Here is a 20,314-nt window from a genome sequence, read left to right on the forward strand (position 1 = left end):
CCTGAGGATTCCGGTATCCATTTTTAACAAGCTTCTAGTCCTTATGTATCTGTGCAGATACACTTGGATGGAAAGGCATGGGGAGTTCCTGCCAGCACCTCATAGACCCAGAGGGATGGCTGGCGGGTGAGCATTCAGGACTCTGCTACAGTCTTTGCATTTGCAATCTCCCCCTGTCCCCAGAGACCCCAGTGGCATTGTGTGGAAGTTAAGGATGCTCTCGCTGTGTGTTTGTGCAGGCCTGTGTCCCCTTGCCGGTTTAAGTCTTCCCAATTAGAGCATGTTTCATTTGTCCCACGAAACTCCACGGGACTCGTGGCAGAGCCCCCTCCTTCACCTGCACCCTGGCTTCCAATCTGTGCCCCAGTGGCATAGAATCATAGAGTTGGAAGGGACCCCCGAGGATCAATCTAGTCCAGCCCCCTGGGGACCGAACCTGAAACCTTGGCGTTATCAGAACCACGCTCCAACCAGCTGAGCCATCCAGTGAGCTGAATGTGGCCGTGATGGTCCAGGAGTCGGCTTCACCTGCTGAGCAGCAGCCTGAAGGTGAAGTGACTCCACCTGCTGCTGATCAGCCTTCTTGCTCCTGATGCGAACCAGCTGGCTCCAGCTTTCTTAAGCAGGGTTTCCAGCCTCAGTCAGTTGCTGGAAACATTATTCCTCGTTCCTGGCCAGACCTTGCTGCTTCTTGCTTCTCGCGACCTTGGACCCTTGGCTTTCTTGAGCCCCGGATCGTCTGACTACATGAACCGAGATATTCCTGATCTTAGGACTGGAGTGGACTTGTGTACAGACTCTGCCTCCAGGCAAGTACCCTGAGACTCGGCTGGTTGGCTGGCTTCTCCCTCCACTGAGCTCTGTCGTGGCTGGGAGCACAGGAGTGGCAAAGAGACAGGAGGACCCAGGAAATGTTTCTAGAGATGTGAGTACCTTTTGATGATCCATGGAAGCTGCTGGGAGCTTTCACTGGAATTGCTTCTAGCTGTGCGAAGGCTGCTTTGTGGAGTGCCCAGCTGCTACAAGTGGGCATCTTTTGGAGTGCTCCACCGATTCTCTTCATCCGCCCGATGCAGTAGGCTTTTCCACATCCATGGGCCAAAACCAAACCATTTCCATATGCAGACTCTGTCTGCCTGATTGAGATGACAGTCTATCTATCTATCTATCTATCTATCTATCTATCTATCTATCTATCTATCTATCTATCTATCTATATCATCTAATGTCCCAATTTCATTCATCTCAAAAGCCCTAGGAGGTTTGCCACTTATTGTGCCCACTTTACAGACGGGACTCGGGAGGACCCCAACTGCGATTAGAGGGGGATTTGCTGAAGGCCATCAAACTGGTATCTGAATCCCGAAGTCTTCCTCTGTTAACTGTCTCTGTTTTTGCTGTGCACACACCGTACATTTCAAGAACAGTCCTGGAAACTGTAGTTTGTTAAGGGTGCTGGGGATTTTAGCTCTCAGAAAGACTATAGTCCCTAGGATTCTATGCTTGTGATTTACATAGGAATCACATGGGAAGTTTATTACGGTTCCTGTCCAGAAAGCAGAGCGCCCTATCATTTAAACCAGAAAGTGGAGCAAACCAACATATATGTTTATATGTGAGAGAGATCCTTCCTTCCTTCCTTCCTTCCTCCCTTCCTTTGTAGATTCATAGAATTATAGAGTTTGGAAAGGACCCCTGAAAGTCATCCAGTCCCAGGGCCAAAATTAGGCTTTCTGTCACCCGGGGCAAAGACCTAGTTTGTCACACACACACACACAAACCCTTATTTGTTCATAAAGGGCATAAAAAGGAGCTTGAAAGAGGCTGGAGAAGAGCTAGTATCTCCAAGTAGTAAAATTGTCTGTGTGTACAGTACTGGATTTACATTTAAGCTGAACAAGCTATAGCTTAGGGCCCCACTCTTGGGGGCCCCCCCAAAAAAATAAAGGAAAAAAACACTGTACATTTCCAAAATATAAGATAAAAAGCAAATAAAATAAAACCTACATACAGCAAGAGTGTTTTCTGTTGTGTAGGCTCCTATGACGTAAGTAATGGGCCCTGCCTGCTAGCCTGCTCCCAACCACAGAGTCTAGGGCTTGCTGATCAGAAGGTCGGCGGTTCGAATCCCTGCAATGGGGTGAGCTCCCGTTGCTCGGTCCCAGCTCCTGCCCACCTAGCAGTTCAAAAGCACATTAAAGTGCAAGCAGATAAATAGGGACCGCTCCGGCGGGAAGGTAAACGGCATTTCCGTGCGCTGCTCTGGTTCTCCAGAAGCAGCTTTGGCATGCTGGCCACATGACCTGGAAGCTGTCTGCAGACAAACGCCGGCTCCCTCGGCCTATAGAGCGAGATGAGCGCCACAACCCCAGAGTCGGACATGACTGGACCTGATGGTCAGGGGCCCCTTTACCTTTTTATATACAGTGGTACCTTGGCTCTCAAACTTAATCCGTTCCGGAAGTCTGTTCCAAAACCAAAGCGTTCCAAAACCAAGGCGCGCTTTCCCATAGAAAGTTATTGCCAAATGCCAATGTGTTTGCATTATTAAGTTGGTTACAAATAAAAAAATCCTTTTAAATTAGAGCTTAATAATTATTTTGAATTGTGGTGCTGGAGGAGACTCTTGAGAGTCCCATGGACTGCAAAAAGATCAAACCTATCCATTCTTAAGGAAATCAGCCCTGAGTGCTCCCTGGAAGGACAGATCGTGAAGCTGAGGCTCCAATACTTTGGCCACCTCATGAGAAGAGAAGACTCCCTAGAAAAGACCCTGATGTTGGGAAAGATTGAGGACACTAGGAGAAGGGGACGTCAGAGGACAAGATGGTTGGACAGTGTTCTCGAAGCTACGAACATGAGTTTGACCAAACTGCGGGAGGCAGTGCAAGACAGGAGTGCCTGGCGTGCTATGGTCCATGGGGTCACGAAGAGTCGGACACGACTAAACGACTAAACAACAACAAATTATTTGACTATTAATAGACATCTTCTTAATTGTTTTTCACTATTAATATACTTAATATATTCAGTTCAACAATTACTTTGATAAAATACATATTTTGTTAGGTGCCAATGGCTTTAGACACCTATTAGGTCCATAAATTGCCATATATAGCATCTACTCAACACAAAAAACCAGCGACAATTTGTCGTTGACAAAGGACAGCTGGACATATGAAGGGCCCCATGACCTTCGGGAGCTTAGGGCCTCATCACACCTAAATCCGGCCCTGGGTGTGTATATAAAATAACGCCCAGGGGATTCGGGGAAGGTGATCGCTGGGCGAGCGGGGCGAAGAGGAGCGGATGGAGAGCCAGTCCCCGAGGGGGCGGGCAAGGCGCGCTCCCTCCGCGGCGCTGGGAAGGCCCTTCTTCCTGGGAGGGGAGGACCGGGGAGGAGGAGGAGGAGGGAGCTGCAAGCCAAGGCGGGGGCGCTCCCACCCACCCGCTCGCCCCACTGACTCCCGTCGGACAGCTGCTTCCTCTCGCCTGCTCGTGGGATCCTCCTGCCCCGGCGCAGCCGTAACGCAGCATCGGGGTCGCAGCAGCTCGTCCGGGGAGGCGCCCGCTCGCTCCTCGCTCTTCCTCCGCAGCAGCAGCAGCCAAAACTCCTCTCCAGCTCGGAAACCTCCCGCTCCGCCGACATGGGCAAAGCGGGCGCCGCTTTCCGCGTCTTCGGGCTGATCCTGTTCGCCTCCGCGGTTTGGGGTAAGCGAGTTAGCGGCGCGCAAGAAAAGGCGCCTCTCTCCTCCTGCGAGATTTTCCACTGGCGAGCATCTCCCGTCTCTTTTGGCGCATCTCCTTCCCTAGCAAGACCCCCAGTTTTAGTGGGGGATTTAGCGACTCGTTTGCAAGCCGAGAAGGGAAACTTGGAAGGCGACTTTCCTTCAGGGAAGCTCTCTCTGTGTGTGATATTTTCAACTCTTTTCTTTGAATCACTGTTTGGAGCAAAGCAAGCCTTTGCAACTCCGGATCAAATCCGGATCGACGTGAGTGATTTGTTGGGAATAGGTTCTCTTCCTAGAGGCGCGCTTCCTCAACGCCCCCCCCCCCCAGTTACTTTGGCGGCATTGGAATGCCAGCGAGGATTTAATTTAATCCGGATTTACTACCCTTTTTGCAGAAATAAGGTTCCTTCTGTTTGTTGAGCCGTCATTCGGATTCGTTTGCGGGGAGGTTATAGAGGTTGGTGCCAAACAATTGTTATCCCACACTATTCTGTTGAGTTTCCCTGTCACTTTACTTACTGTGGAAAAGTCTGATATTTTAAAAATGCAGCTTTTTGCAGCTCGGACTCTACTTGCAGGGCAAGCGCAAGTGTGAAGGAGCCCTATAATTGCATAACCTGGAACTTGCTGGCATGCGATTAAATCCCACATGCAAAAGAGCAAGACTTGAATCAATTTTTTAAAAAACTTGCCAATGGTGTTCGCCATATCTGATACCTTCCCCCCCCCCAATCAAGTAGGGTGTACATTTTATGACATATTCATTACATTCATAAACTATCTTCCAATAAGTTCAAGGTAGTGTACATGTTTCTCCTCCTCACAACAACCCTGTGAGGTAGGTTCAGCTAAGAAATGGTGACTGGCCCAAGGTCACCCCATTTTGCAGTCTTAAGCTCCCGTCTGGAAGCACCTTTGGCGCTATAAAGATTCGTGCCATCTTTGGAGCTATTAAGGACGGTTCTTGACTCGACGCTCCCCGTCGTAACTTGCAAGGCTCAGCAGCCAGTCCACAGGCTCATCCAGGCAACCGCCGTTCCATCCCATAATATCAGAGGAAGGATCCTCATGCAGAACAGTGTGCCCACTTCTTTTCTCAAAACTTTTCTCAAAACAATATAAAAGGTGGCTCCAGGCTTAGTGGCACACTTCCAGACTGTCTCTGCTTTTGATACCGCATACCGGCCAATTGAGGTTGCGGAATTACAGGTGATGAGTAGGAAAAGTTGCACAACAAACCTGCTTCCCCCTAAAGACAAGACTTTTTGTGATAAAGAAAGTCATGGGGCAATGCCCTTGAAAGCTTGATGCATCTTCCCGGCCAACAGGATGAATGTTCCCTGCTGAAACATGGATTTGCTGTTCACACCCAGATGTTCCTTACACCCACTCACTGCCTCCACCCCTGCCAAATACTTCAATCTCATTCTATTCCTGTGGTAATTTCTGGAGCTATGTTTGTTTTATTGCTCTGTGAGATCTTGACCTTGCCACTGGTTTACCTCCGGAGATCTAGCCCCTCTCCTGAAATGCTGAGCTTCTCCTTTCCCTAATACAATATGGCCAGGAATTGATTCTAGGTTTGCAGAGGGATGGGGTCACGGCCGTCAGCCTTAGGACGCCTGTAGTTTCATTTCCATAGCCCTGTTGTGTCCTGGGCAGAGTACGTGCGTGTTAACCGGTTTGGCAAATTCTGATAATTCTTCCCAAAGGAAGTCTTGAATCATTCCCTTTGACCTGAGCAAATAGTTAACAGAAGTGTTTTCTAGGCAGGCAGGAAAGTGGATTATAGGACAGTCTGTGGGTGGGAATCGAGCATGGGAACACCCTTAGAATTGCATTTCGTAATGACTGTTTGTTGAATTTATATACTGCCCTATACCTGGAGGTCTCAGGGTGGTTCACAGAAAAGATCACAATATTTTAAATCAAAATCAGACCAATAACCCAATAACAAGACACCCCCCCAAAAAAGAGCCACATTTTAAAAGGGTATAGGATGGCCATCAGGTCAACCAAAGGCCTGGTTAAAAAGGAATGTTTTTGCCTGGCGCCTCAACGTGTATAATGAAGGCGCCAGGCGGACCTCCCTGGGGAGAGCATTCCACAGACGGGGAGCCACTGCAGAGAAGGCCCCGTTCTTGTGTTGCCACCCTCTGGACCTCTCGAGGAGGAGGCTCTTGAAGGAGGGCCTCAGAAGATTATCTCAAGGTCCGGGTAGGTTCATATGGAAAGAGGCAGTCCTTGAGGTATTGCGGTCCTGAGCCGTTTAAGGCTTTGTCGGTCAAAACCAGCACTTTGAATTGGGCCCGGAAACTAATTGGTAGCCAGTGCAGTCAGACCAGGATCAGTGTAATATGTTCAAACCGACTTGCAACCTGGCCGCTGAATTCTGCAGTAGCTGAAGTTTCCGAACCATCTTCAGAGGCAGCCCTACGTATAACTCATTGCAGTAATCTAACCTTGAAGTTACCAGAGCATAGACAACAGTAGTTGGGCTATCCCTGTCCAGATAGGGGAGTAGCAGGGCCACCAGCTGAAGCTGATGGAAGGCACTCTGGGCTACTGAGGCCACCTGGGCCTCAAGTGACACCTTTTATTCTTTATGGCCATCTTTTTATCACTTATTTAAAGGCGGCTTACAAAAGAAAATACTCTTGATATGTGCTGTACCAGGACAGTGGCCCATCTATTCATATAATCATAGAGTTGGAAGGGACACCAAGAGTCATCTAGTCCAACCCCCTGCAATGCAGGAATTATCACCTAAAGAAGCATCCATGACAGATGGCCATCAACCTCTGCTTAAAATCCTCCAAGGAAGGAGAGTCCACAACCTCCCGAGGGAGACCATTCCACTGTCAAATGGGCTCTTACCATCAGAAAGTTGTTCCTGATGTTTAGTCCAGCAATCCTGTGTTCACAGTGGCCAATCGGATCCCTTTGGGAAACCCGCAAGCAGGCCTTGAACACAAAAGCACCTTCCCCTCCTGTGTTTTCCATCAGCTTCTTATTCAGAAGCATTCCTGCCTCCCAACTGTGGAGCCAGAGCACGGGCATGATGGCTAGCAAGCCATCGGTATCCCACTCCTCCACGAATTTGTCTCGTCCTCTTCTAAAACCATCTAGGCTGGTGGACCTCACTGCCTCCTGGGGAAATAAGTAAGCAAGCAAGCAAGCAAGTAAATTTTTAATTACACCCCACACTCTCTGGCCAAGACTGGGCTCAGGGCAGCTAACATCAAATATCAAATACATTAAAACACAAGCAGTTGATTAAAATGCAGCTTAAAAATGAGAATCAGGATAAAATTAAATGATTGCCTACGAATTACAACCATAGGGGTCAGGAACCTCAAGTATTCATCAGGGCCAGCTATCCATGTTGGTCCCACATGAGCCGATAGAAGGGCCAAAGAGATAACTTACATACAGCAGGCATCCCCAAACTGCGGCCCTCCAGATGTTTTGGCCTACAACTCCCATGATCCCTAGCTAAGAGGACCAGTGGTCAGGCATGATGGGAATTGTAGTCCAAAACATCTGGAGGGCCGAAGTTTGGGGATGCCTGACTTACAGCGTCCCATAGAGGGGGTTCCAACTGGGCCCGGACCAAAGGCCAGGTGAAACAACTCTGTCTTGCAGGCCCTGCGGAAAGATGTCAAGTCCCGCAGGGCCCTGGTCTCCTGCGATAGTGTTCCACCATGCTGGGGCCAAAGCCGAAAAGGCCTTGGCCCTGCTTGAGCCCAGTTTAACCTCTTTGGGGCCCAGAACCTCCAAGATATTATTATTCGCGGGCCGTAAGGTCCTCTGCGGGGCATACCAGGGGGGGCAGTCCTGTAAGTACGAGGGTCCTAGGCCGTATAGGGCAGGCATCCCCAAACTGCGGCCCTCCAGATGTTTTGGCCTACAACTCCCATGATCCCTAGCTAACAGGACCAGTGGTCGGGGAAGATGGGATTGTAGTCCAAAACATCTGGAGGGCCAAAGTTTGGGGGTGCCTGGTATAAGGCTTTAAAGGTTAAAACCAGCACCTTAAACCTGACCCTATACTCCACCGGGAGCCAGTGCAGCTGGTCTAGCACTGGATGAATGTGGTCCCGTCGCAAGGACCCCGTAAGGAGCCTCGCCGCGGCATTCTGCACATGCTGGAGGTTCTGGGTCAGCTTCAAGGGCAGCCCCGTGTAGAGCGAGTTATAATAATTGTGAGTTCCATAGTTTTTAAATCCTTTAGTGCTATGAGCAACATGAAAGGCTGCAGTGAGGGAGGAAGATGCCTTTTTTAATCATTCCCCAGTGGCCCTGATAAAACCTTTTCAGGGACGTGGGGCGCCCAGTTAAAATGTCGACATGCTCCCTTGCATGTGCATGCCTGCTGCTGCTTCAACTGTTGCATGAAATTATGCTTAATCAGATTCATTCCCTGGATGGGAATTTCCAATGCCCCCCAAGAACGGGAAAAGCACGCAAGGGCACCAGATTCAATCAAGTTTCAATCAAGTATTATTAGTACAAAAAGAAAACAATAAGAGAACCATATACAAGTGCTGACACAGAAGCCAAAACCAAACGTCAAGCAGATAGCATATACAAATAAATACCGAAAGGCAAACCAGTCTTTATGGTCTTTGAGGCTATATAGCGGTCAGCAAAGTGGCAGCAGGTCGACACTTCGTTCGTTTGGTTTTGGCTTCTGTGTCAGCACTTGTATATGGTTCTCTTATTGTTTTATTTTTGTACTAATAATACTTGATTGAAACTTGATTGAATCTGGTGCCCTTGCATGCTGCTTGTATTGTATTGGACGTTTGAAGAAATTGGCAGCATTAGCCCATTATTTCAGTTTTTGTTGTACCCCAAGAACGGGAAGCAGACATATATAGGAGGCTCGACAGATTTATTCAGCTGGAAATGGTCGGTCTCTTTGGGTCTTTACACACTGCGTCCCATATAGGCATTGGGAGCTTGCCTCAGGCCCCATCAGACCCAGAGCCAACCCTGTTTTAGTGGACAAACATGAGGAACAAACAGGGGGAACACGGAATTCAGGGCCAACGCAAGACATTTTGCTGCCTGAGGCAAAGGACAAGATGGCGCTTCCTGCAATTCAGCTGACTGGACAGGCGGTTGCCTCTTACTCAACCCTAGCTGCCTCCATTGAACCTGAGAGTGGCAGACTCACTTATTTGTTTATTATTATTTATGAAATTCGTATACCACCCTTCATCCGAAGATCCCAGGACGGTTTATGAGAGGAGGAGTTGGATAGGCTGTGTTGCACACTCGGTTTCTCCTTGCTGCTTCTCCCTTTCCCCGTCTCTGCCACCTTGAAGGGGTTGCCACACTGTGCCCAACGGTAGGGCCGGCCCTAATAGGAAACTGCCTCGTACTAGGTCATGCTGTCCATCTAGTCTAGTATTAGTATGGCGCACGGGAAAAGATTTAAGCCACCCTGCACACTTGCTTCCATCTAACGAAGTAAAGTCAAAGAACAGCTACAGAAACATCAACAGGCCACACGTCCCTGTGTTTCTGTACAAACAGCTGCGTACGGAAACATACGGTGCCATGCATCGGAGATCACTTCAGCTAATAAGAACATTCCATTCCTTTTTATCGGTGCTTGGGTGTAAGTGGGATCTACAACAATGTGTTGTAATAACAGTATATCCTAGCTTCCTAGTAAGAGAGCTTGTGTTGAGAATATCAGTCAGTCAGCCATGCTCCTGTTCAGGATACCCTAAACCAGGGGTAGGCAACCTAAGGCCCGTGGGCCGGATGCGGCCCAATCGCCTTCTCAATCCGGCCTGCGGATGGTCCAGGAATCGGCGTGTTTTTACATGAGTAGAATGTGTCCTTTTATTTAAAATGCATCTCTGGGTTATTTGTGGGGCCTGCCTGGTGTTTTTACATGAGTAGAATGTGTGCTTTCATTTAAAATGCACCTCTGGGTTATTTGTGGTGCCTGCCTGGTGTTTTTACATGAGTAGAATGTGTGCTTTTAATTAAAATGCATCTCTGGGTTATTTGTGGGGCATAGGAATTCGTTCATTTTTTTTAACAAAAAATATTCCGGCCCACCACATGGTCTGAGGGACTGTCCACGGCTTAAAAAGGTTGCTGACCCCTACCCTAAACTGTAAGAACTGTAAGAAGCTCTAGCAGGCCAATTATCTTTCCCCCTTCTGCGTCCTCCTCACTTTAGTATACAGTAGTACCTCGGGTTACGAATGCGATCCGTTCGGGGTCGCAGTTCATAACCCGAAAAGTTCGCAAACCGAGTGCCGCTTCTGCGCATGCGCAAAGCGCGCGCGCCGCTTCTGCACATGCGCAGCATGCACACGCGCCGAAAACACTTCCGGGTTTGCGGAGTTCGTAACCCGAACTGTTCGCAACCCGAGCGGTTCGTAAACCGAGGTACGACTGTATTTGTGAGGTTCCCCTCGATTGAGTCTCAACCTTTCAGGACTCGTGAGAAGCCCTCAAGCATGTGTTCTGTATTTGTGGGTGTTTGGGACTTTTGAATTATTAAAAAAAAAGTATTGTGCCTCTGCAATCTGCATGCCTTGGTGTTGGGGGCCTTCTTGGCTCCCATTTTATTGGCACGCACTACCTGAGATTGCTGTTTGTGGGGCAGATTATCAAATGATTCTTGAGGCCACATTAGCTGCGACAGGCACATGTCTCTCTTCATGCGCCTTTCCCTGCTCATGTATCTAGCAAGTAGGATACAGTATATCAGAACTGGGGATGGAGGGAAGAGGCTGGAGGAAGTGACTGCAGAGTGTGTGGTGGTGGGGATGGACTTAGAACCCATCTCTGGTATGTTGCCTGTGTAAGTAAAATCCTTCTCCTCTACTTTATCGGACCCTCCATGTGACCCTATTTTCCAGGGACAGTCTGGGATTTACAGAAGCTGCCCAGGCTTCTGATTTTATCTCAGATAAATGTACCACTTTTCCTTAGGGCACCTCTATTTCCATCGGAGAAATGTTGTAGGGTATATGGAGTGATGCGATCTCCCCAGCCAAGGAGGTAATTGTACAACCTTTAGATGACATCTGAAGGCAGCCCTGTATAGGGTAGCTTTTTTAATGCTTAATGTTTTATTATTATTATTAGTTGGAAGCTGCCCAGAGAGGCTGGGGCAACCCAGTCAGATGGGTGGGGTGTAAATAATATAATCATAACTGCATTGGCCCGAATATAAGCCGCACCCGAATATAAACCGCACCTTTAAAATTCAGGGGGGGGGGGAAAAGAGACAATACCTGAATATAAACCGCTCCCTTAAAATTCCGCAGGCGCTCAAACCCGTTCTGTTTTACTGTATGTCTGTTTCAGCAGCGATATTGCAAAAGCCCGTTTTTGTAAGGTCGTGAATTTAAACCGCACTTTAACTTTTCACGGTCGGAATGTGGGGGGAAAAAGTGAGGCTTATATTCAGGCCAATACGGTATTACTATTATTATGGAATAAGACACCCCTATTTTCATTGGAGAAATGTGGGAGGGTGTGCTTTATGTGTCGGTGAGCTGGAGGCTTGAATCAGGATGGGGCCTTTCCACATCTATTTTGGACCAGTCATGTGTTTATTTAGCTGGACCTCTTCCTCCGAATACTTATTGTTTCCTCCATGCATCATACCTGCCAAGTGGCTGTCAGAGAAATAAGGGACCGGGCCGGAAATAGTAGACCGGAAGTAGCGCTGCCGCCATTTTGGAACTGGGCGGAGCATGCTCAGCAGTGACTTTTGATGCTGCTTTGCCCAGTTCCAAAATGGCCACTGCGCCAGAAGTCACACTGCAGCCATTTTGGAATTGGGCAGAGCAGCATCAAAAGTCGCTTCAGCTAGGAACAGCTGGGAAAACGGGGATTTCCTGGGGAAAATGGGAGACTTGGCAGCTATGCCATGCATTTGCTCATATGGCACAATCTCTTTGAGTTTTCCCTTGTCTTATTATTCCAGTGCTGTGCTTTGTATTAGGCACAACAAAGGGCAGCAAAGGGAGAAGGGGGCGTCATGGCAAACCAGATCCAAGACAAATTGCGCAGAGGAACTGTGTTGCAGGCATGATGCTTCCATATGGGCGATTCTGGGCTCTGGTTTTTTAGATGAGGTTCAGTCACATGCCTGGAAATTCAGGTTGTGCACTTAGAGTTGATTTGGAGGTCCAGCATGATAACGCTCCACCCACCCAAATGGACTTTTTGCAAGCAGGAAATGGTTGAGGTAATGCACTTGGGAAGTCTGGAATAGCACTTGCTTGATGCAACATTGTCTATTGAATGCTGAATAAGCAGGTCATTTGCAAGTGATCTTAGTCTTCTTAGAGTTTGTTGCCTTGCGAATTATCTTGGAATATGAATTAGCCGAGTCTGTATGAATTCCCTACCCAGCACTGTTTTCTAGCCTTCTGTATGAGGGACGGGGAACAGTTGGCTCTGTTACTGGACTACAAATCCCATATGCCTCAACAAACGTCGCCGATGGTCAGGGATGCAGGAAATTGAAGTACAGCTGAGGTTTGAATGGCCAAATGTTCCCCACTGTTCTGTGTGATTATTTGTAAGGCTGTACTTGCAAATAATCACACAGATTACACACTGCGGGACATGGCTGGCGCTGTGAGTTAAACCACAGAGCCTAGGGCTTGCTGATCAGAAGGTCGGCGGTTCGAATCCCCGCAACGGGGTAAGCTCCTGTTGCTCCCAGCTCCTGCCAACCTAGCAGTTCGAAAGCACGTCAAAGTGCAAGTAGATAAATAGGTACCGCTCTGGCGGGAAGGTAAATGGCATCTCCATGTGCTGCTCTGGTTTGCCAGAAGCGGCTTCATCATGACCTGGAAGCTGTACGCTGGCTCCCTCGGCCAATAACGCGAGATGAGCGCCGCAACCCCAGAGTCGGTCATGACTAGACCGAATGGTCAGGGGTCCCTTTACCTTTACCTTTACTCTAAACACTGGTGTTGCATGCAGGATCCACCTCTGCTTGCAGTTTACAAAAAAAGTAAATTTCTAACCCTGAAGACGGCTAATATACTTGAATGTATGACCGCTATCAGGCCACAGCTCAGAAGAGGGGTGTGTATGACTCAGAGATTGTGTGAGAGAGAAACAGAGGGAGGCTGGAATTGCACAGCGTTGACCCCCAAATTCTTCTCCTACTCAGGTTTAAATCCAAACCACAGAAGAATTCCCCTCCTACTCTCTTTCTTTTCTTTCTGTTGCGTTTTCCAGGATGGAATTGCACTATAACAGCAAGATCAGGCTGCAATACATTGAATCAAGGCAAGTTAAGAGCCTTTGAGGGGGCAGAAACATTTCCCCGGCTAGAGAGGAGAGGCCTCCATGCTTTCCTTCTCCTTGCTTGCTATGTATTGCCGCCTCACTAGAGCTGTCACTGCTGCAACAATTTGATAAGGGAGGGGGACTGGGAATGAGCAGATTGGTGGGATACAAGGGAAAGCTCTGTCTAAATTTGGATTGAACTAGGAACAAACGGAACTATTTCATGTGACTGAATGCTCTTGATGACGTATGATAGTGATGATAATAGTAGTAATCCTCCTATATAATGAAGTGCAAGTGTCTCTGCGTCCAGTCCCTGTGTCCCTGTGTCCGCGCTACTGCGCATGTGCCCCACAGACACAGGGGTTGGACGCAGAGACTGGACGCACACACGTGCACACTCTCCCCACCCCCCCACCTACCGTTTCCCTGCAGCCGCCAACCGTCGCTCCCGGCCGGACTGAGCGTTGGCAGCGGGGGGGGGGGAGAGCGTGTGTGTGAGTGCGTCCAGCAAGGACAGGCCCCGGGGTTCGGAGAAGCGCTGCGCAAGCACTTCTCCGAACCCCGGGATGTCTCCTTCCTGTCGGCGGCTGGGGGAGAGGAAGGAAGGAGGAGAAAGGGATGTTCTAGCGCCCGTTTACTCAACGGGCTGAATTACACTAATAATAATAATAATCTGGGGAAAGGCTAGTTTTCTTTGTGGAGGGAGTTACTGTTCTGTACAAAGCATGTGAGCGCCTGTCAATGAAACACAGCTTTACTTACCTAACCTACCTCACAGGGTTGTTGAGAGGATAAGGTGAAGTGGGGGAGTTTATACCCACCTTGGATTCCTTTAAAGAAGAGTGGGTATCTGAATGTGATAAATATATTCAATTGTTAGTCGAATCCTTATCGTACTACCGTTGATAACAAGGAGTCGCCTAAAGAAGTTGATTACTTCTTTTTATTTATTTACTTTTAAAATCTGTTTAGCATCGGCATGATACAAAACATAGGAAAGTATTCCGTCTCAGCCCTCAGAGGGCTTGCAGTCTACTTTGGATGGACAGGGCTGGAAGAGAGGGTTGTTGTTTTTTGGCAAGCTCCTAGCATTGTTGTCAGAGTTGAGGATTGTCGTGTGACACCGGAGGAACATCAAGGAAGGCAGGGCAAGGAAGATTCCTCTTGTTGTTGAGGAGAGGTGGCTCAATGGAAGGAAGACAAGATCTAATTCTAGGTATGGCCAAAGGTGCGAAGGGGAAAAACACGAAACATTGAGCTTTTGGAAAGACAGAAAGCATGGAATAAGAAAGGCGTATCCGGAATGTGCTTCACATCACTTGGTGCCAGTCACACCTAGAGTTGCCAGACTCAATAGAGGACAGGACTTCTGTGCCTTTAATTGCCCTGCTCTCTCTTGAGTCCGGAAACCTTAAAGAGAAACCAGCAGACCCTTTGTTTAATTTCCAAGCAAAGGGTCTGCTGGTTTCTCTTTAAGGTTTCCAGGCTCAAAAGAGAGCAGGGCAATTAAAGGCACAGAAGTCCTGTCCTCTATTGAGTCTGGCAACCCTAGTCACACCTTATGACCCAGACATATGAATGATCAGCACATCACAGACTGTTACTCAGAAACCTTGATTTGGTGATGGTTCTTCACGTGGGCTGCTCAATGGGTGTGGTATGATTCAGAAAACCATCATTCCTCTGGGTTTCCGCTATCACCAGGTGACTGGAAATGTCCTTTCACAGTGGAAAAGGAGGCAAGAGGATCTACATCTGGGTTTAGCCTGATCTCTGACCGCAGTAAGGACCTTAAATGCAATGGCTAGGGGAATATGAAGTTGCCCTTATTTGTCAAATATTTCCCTCATGCCGCTCCTCAAACTCTAGCAATAATTATAGCCGCTTGCAGGGCCGGCCCAACCATGAGACCAGGTGAGGAGACTGCCTCAGGCGGCAGGGTCCCCAAACAGATCCTGATATCCATCTCCCCCCCCCCCTGTTCCTGGCGTCAGTCTTCATTCACTCCTCCTTCCTGGTGGATATGGTGGGTGCCCCATTTTGGTGTTCGCCTCAGGTGCCGAAATGTCTCGGGCCGGTCCCGGCTGCTTGCATTCGAAATCTCCAGTCCCTGAGAACAGGGCTGTCTTAAGCATAGCTGGCGCTGTGGCGCGAACTATCCCTCCGGCGCCCCCCTCCCGTTTCTGAGCGCACAGGCAGAGCAGCGCGGTGCCGCTTCGGCACCCTTGCGCCTTGCACCACCCAGCCTTGCCTTAGGGCCGGCCCTGCCTGAGAACATATAGACTTCCCTGTTGTGGAAGCTGAATCTCTGGAGACTCCCAGCTTTCCTTTTCTCTTCCCACAAGTTTCTAAACTTTGCAAAGGTTGGTGGTGCTATTGAAACTGCAGCTTAGCGTTTCATGGGGAGAAGGGCACTTCTGTGACTCGTGTGCAGCCAGAGTAGCGTCAGCTTAGCTTCATTGCAATAAATGGGCAAGGTTTTCAGCCTTGACGTCGGTGGGATGTGAATTGCAGTATGCCCACAAGTTTATAATCCTTGTGGTTTTGGAGAAAGATAGAACTTGCGAAAGCCTCTTCAATGCTATCTCTCTGTCCCCCCATTCCCTCTTTGCCTCCTGTTTTTGCTTCTGTAGCTATATGGCCCATATTACACCCACATTTTATTTGTCACTTAAAAAACAACAACGACAACCAGTTCTTTGTGTCTCTTGATAACGTAAAAGAGAACTTATTCATACATACAGATTTGCCACCTCCTAAGCTATGGACAAGGAGACGGGGAGAGTGCACCTTAGCAGAAACTGGTGAGAAATCTTTATGCAAGCCCACAGACGCAGAAGGAAACATAGTGGGGTGGCAGCCTTCCATAGACAAGCCAGTGTGGAGTTAATAATAACTCTGGGCTGTTAATCAACAGTTTCTGAGGGAGCTGCGTAATCTTCAGCCTGTAGGAGCTGTAGAAGCCACAGCCTGTGAGTCAGCAGACCAAGGCGGTTATTAGAGGAGGGGGTGTTTGTGCATGAACAAAGGAAGAAAAGCAATTATGGAGATAAACAAGGGGCTAGCGGAGACTCCGGAGTGCTTTCTGCCCCACCTCTCCCTTAAAAGAGGCCTGTTGTCCTAATCATTGTAGGTAGCAGGGCCCACTTGCCTATGGTGAGTCTGTGGTGATGTGGGAGCCAGGGCCATCTTAAGCATAGCTGGCTCAAACTATCCCTCTGGCGCCCCCCTCCCATTTCTGAGCACGGCTGCCACGCGGGCGGAGCAGCACGGCGCCCCCCTGGCGCCCTGGCACCTTGTGCCACCTAGCCTTGCCTTAGGGCCGGGCCTGGTGGGAGCCCTGGGTTCAAATCCCTGCCAATGGACTCGCAGTCCACTGTACAATGGGAGCAGTGCCCGGATTTATGTATAAGCTGAACAAGATACAGCTTAGGGCCCCACTCTCTTGGGGGCCCCAAAAAAATTAAAGGAAAAAAACACCTGGATGTACATTTCCAAAATATAAGATAAAAAACTAATAAAATAAAACCTACATACGGCAACAGTGTTTTATGTTGTGTAGGCTCCTCTGATGTAATTCATGCCCCCCCCCGCTAGCCTGCTCCCTAAAATATCACTGGTTTGCTCCTTTCTATATATAGGGTGCCTACATTCTGCATGGACTGGTTGCATGGCAGCATGTGAAATGGCTTTCGATACCTATTAGGTCCGTAAATTACCATATAGCATATATTCAACACAAAAAACAGCGATAATTTGTCGTTGACAAAGGACAGCTGGACATATAAAGGGCCCCATTACCTTCAGTAACTTAGGGCCTCATCAAACCTAAATCTGGCCCTGAATGGGAGTGCACCCCAGTTTCCCTTTGTGCCAGCTGTTTTGGCAGAGTATCAGTGCTAGAGAAATTGCTGGGTGCGCGCTCAGATGCATTTTATTTTATTTTATTTTATTTATATCTTGCCCTATACTCGGTGGGGGGGGGGGTGTCCTCAAGGCAGTTCACAGAATAAGGGCGGTTCACATGCATACATGTGGGGAAACTCAGAAAGTTCTAGGATTTTATTTGTCTCCTTCATGCAAGTCACTTAAAAAATTTTTACAACATAATCCACAACTCATACATACAAACAAACCCACCACCACTGACAATTAAAACATATCAAAATTAAACTCCTATCCCCTTACACAAAGAAAACATAACATAAAAATAAAAGACTTCCTTTATCCTGTAAATGGCCTCCTTATTTACTACTTGTATACTGTTTCTTTTATATGTGACTAGTGTCACTCAGCCCGTTTACTAAACGGGCGCTAGAACATTTGGCATTTTTCGGCGGCGGCAGCGCCTGGGGGGGGGCCCGGCTGGCCACTCCCATGGCCGCCGCTTCGTCGAGGCGCTCCGCTGAGCCCAGCTGGCCAGCGGGCGCCCGGGAGAAGGCCGCAATTCTTCTGAGGACTGCGAGGGAAACGGTAGGCAGAGGGGTGGGGAGAGCGTGCGCGTGCGTGTGTGCGTCAAGTCTCTGCGTCCAATCCCTGTGTCCGTGGGGCACATGCGCAGTAGCGCAAACCCAGGGACACGGAATACTGGACGCAGAGACACTTGCACTTTATTATATAGGATTATTACCATTTTTCCTAATTATGACTTTAAAAACCGCAAAGTCTCTTGTAGAAATTAATGGAAACAAGTCCAGGTGTATATTTTGGGGGACCTCTTGGACTTGTGCCTAGGAATCTCAGGACGAGTGTGGATGAGCCCTTGAGTGTCTATATTAAAGTTTCCCCAACTTCTGATAGCTGAGACATGTGGATGACATTAGCACACGCCACAAATTTTGGAGTAGCACTTAATAACTGTACAGCACAGGTTTCCCTGCCACGTAATGCGTAGAGCAGTTCGGAATTGCTGTCTTTCCAAGCGAAGGGCATCGCTAAGATAAGGAAAGTTTGGCTGTGTTAATACACTGGTTTTCTTTCTGTGCTGCTGTTCAGATATTGCTGATAATTCCCCGAAGAATGCACGGCTCCGGTTATGCTGGAATCCTCCTGCGAAAACCTTCAGCAAGCAGTATTTAGTGCATTCTCTGGGAGATAACATCTCCTAGGTATGTTCCCAGATTAGTCTTGTAAAATTTCAAGGAGCACAGGGAATGGGGCAGTTACCGAGAGGAGAAATGGCGAGACCTTAAAATTTTGCCTGAATTCAAAATCTGGACTTTAAAAATAAAACCAGAAATTAACGCATGGGAACTGGAGTGTGAAAAGTGAGGTCCTTTAAGGACAGAGAAATGTCATATTTGGTACTCTTTTGGGCTGAAGTTCAAGATTTATTGTTAGTATTTGAACTCCACCCCACCCAACCCCGCCCCGGGTGAAATTGACTCTGGAAAGTAGAGATTTGTTCAGGTATCACATTTTTGAATCCTGATTTTTGAAACCTGTGGTGCAGATTAGCATATCCAGTTTAGGAATCTATCTGAAGGTTAACAGTCTTCCCTCCCCATTAAAATATCCAGGATATTTGCTGTAGAGATTAGAGAGAAGTTAGCCTTTTTGTCAGCTTCTTGTATTCAACTTCCTGTATTCATTTATTTGTCAGATGTCTAGATCACCCTTCAACCGAAGTTTCCGTGGTGTGTGCGTTGGCAGTTTCTGATAAAATACCAACAATAGAAGTACAACTGGTATATAAGTAACCGCCAATGGCATAGCGTGTGATGGCACAGCAATAAATGGATCGTACCATGAGCCCACAAAGACCAGGCCAAAGAGAGACGTCTTGAGTAGTACGGCTGGGCGATACCAGCTTTTCAACATTGCGATGCATCACTGGCTAAACATCGTGATATAGTGATACACTGCGATGTTGAAAAGGAAGGAGCATCATTTGGTCCTGGATGATGTATCGATACATTGCCCAGGCCTATTTAGTAGATGCTGAAAAAAGATATCTCCACTGGGAGGGAATTCCACAGTTGGGGAGCCATGATGAAGAAGGCCCTGCTATAAGTCACTGTGCCGCAAGCGGTGGATAAAATGGAACTATTACCAGGGGCCCCCTTGCAGATCCGTAAGCATGGGCTGGCCAGATGTAGTTTTCTCACCACCCATGGCCCATAAAAATGCTGTTTGAAACTGTGGTCCAATTCTTGTCTGCCCTTTCTTCTTCAGGTGACGACGACATCTGTGCTACACGAGGAGTAAACTCATGTCAGCAGTGCTTGGCTGTGAACCCACAATGTGCTTGGTGTTCCCAGGAGGTGAGGCAAAAACCAAGATTACGAAATACCATGTACCTTCCCCCAACTGAATTTGCGGTTCTTGGGTGTTGGCTTGATCTTGACTGAGCTCCCTATCTATCTATCTATCTATCTATCTATTCATTCATTTATTTCAAGCGTTTATAACAACTGTGCCATTGCAAATTGCAATGCCCAAGATAGCTTAACATCTATAAATATGTTGTTGTTGTTTGTTTAGTCGTGTCTGACTCTTCCTGGCCCCATGGACCAGAGCATGCCAGGCACTCCTCCACTGCCTTCTGCAGTTTGGTCAGACTCATGTTGGTGGCTTCGAGAAAACTGTCCAACCATCTCGTCCTCTGTCTTCCCCTTCTCCTTGTGCCCTCCATCTTTCCCAACACCAGGGTCTTTTCTAGGGAGTCTTCTCTTTTCATGAGGTGGCCAAAGTATTGGAGCCTCAGCTTCAGGATCTGTCCATCCAGTGAGGACTCAGGGCTGATTTCCTTTAGAATGGATAGGTTTGATCTTCTTGCAGTCCATGGGACTCTCTAGAGCAGGGTCTGCAACCTGCGGCTCCGGAGCCGCATGTGGCTCTTTTACACCTTTGCTGCGGCTCCGGAGCGGATACGAGGGGAGGAGGCATCCGAGACATGCGCCGCCTGAGCCATGCGGCGGCACCCACCAGGCCCACCAGACACTCGCGCGGTGCCCACCGCCGCCGGAGCACATAGCTGCGGCGGCGCGCTGTGCGCCTGCGCCCCGCACAGCGCCCGCCGGAGTCCACAACTCTGCTGTGCGCGTGCGCTGTGCAAAAAGGACGCAGGGTGACGTTAGCAGCCCGGGGAGCATGGTCGGCCCCCTCCCCGCCGCATTTCTGCAGCCAATAGGCTCATGGGGGCGGGGGGCGGAGTTATTTATTTTTTTAAACGTGTGCGCTTCTTCCCGCCTAGCAGCAGAAAAGGCTTGCGGGCTCAGAGCGTGTGTTTGCTGCTGCTGCTCCTGCCTGCGGCCTGCCTGTGGCCTCCTGCCGGCCTGGTCAGGAGA

General features: G+C 48.6%; 1 protein-coding gene across 2 annotated transcripts in view; it reads left to right on the forward strand.

The window, feature by feature from the left end:
• The first annotated feature begins 873 nt into the window (after positions 1 to 873).
• ITGB3 (integrin subunit beta 3) overlaps positions 874 to 20,314 on the forward strand; it is a 65,114-nt gene continuing 45,673 nt past the window's right edge. The window contains exons 1-2 of one of the 2 annotated variants that reach the window (XM_088654998.1): positions 874 to 925; positions 19,200 to 19,288. Coding sequence is in view for 1 of the 2 variants with exons in the window: in XM_035136081.3 (XP_034991972.1) it covers positions 3,648 to 3,711; positions 19,200 to 19,288 (153 nt within the window). In the remaining variant the exon portion in view is untranslated. Of the gene's footprint in view, positions 926 to 3,328; positions 3,712 to 19,199; positions 19,289 to 20,314 lie in introns of those variants that run through there. The other variant, XM_035136081.3, reaches the window with a different exon arrangement.

The sequence above is a fragment of the Zootoca vivipara genome, chromosome 12, assembly GCF_965207765.1.
Source record: "Zootoca vivipara chromosome 12, rZooViv2.hap1.1, whole genome shotgun sequence".
In the NCBI taxonomy this organism is placed as follows: domain Eukaryota; kingdom Metazoa; phylum Chordata; class Lepidosauria; order Squamata; family Lacertidae; genus Zootoca; species Zootoca vivipara.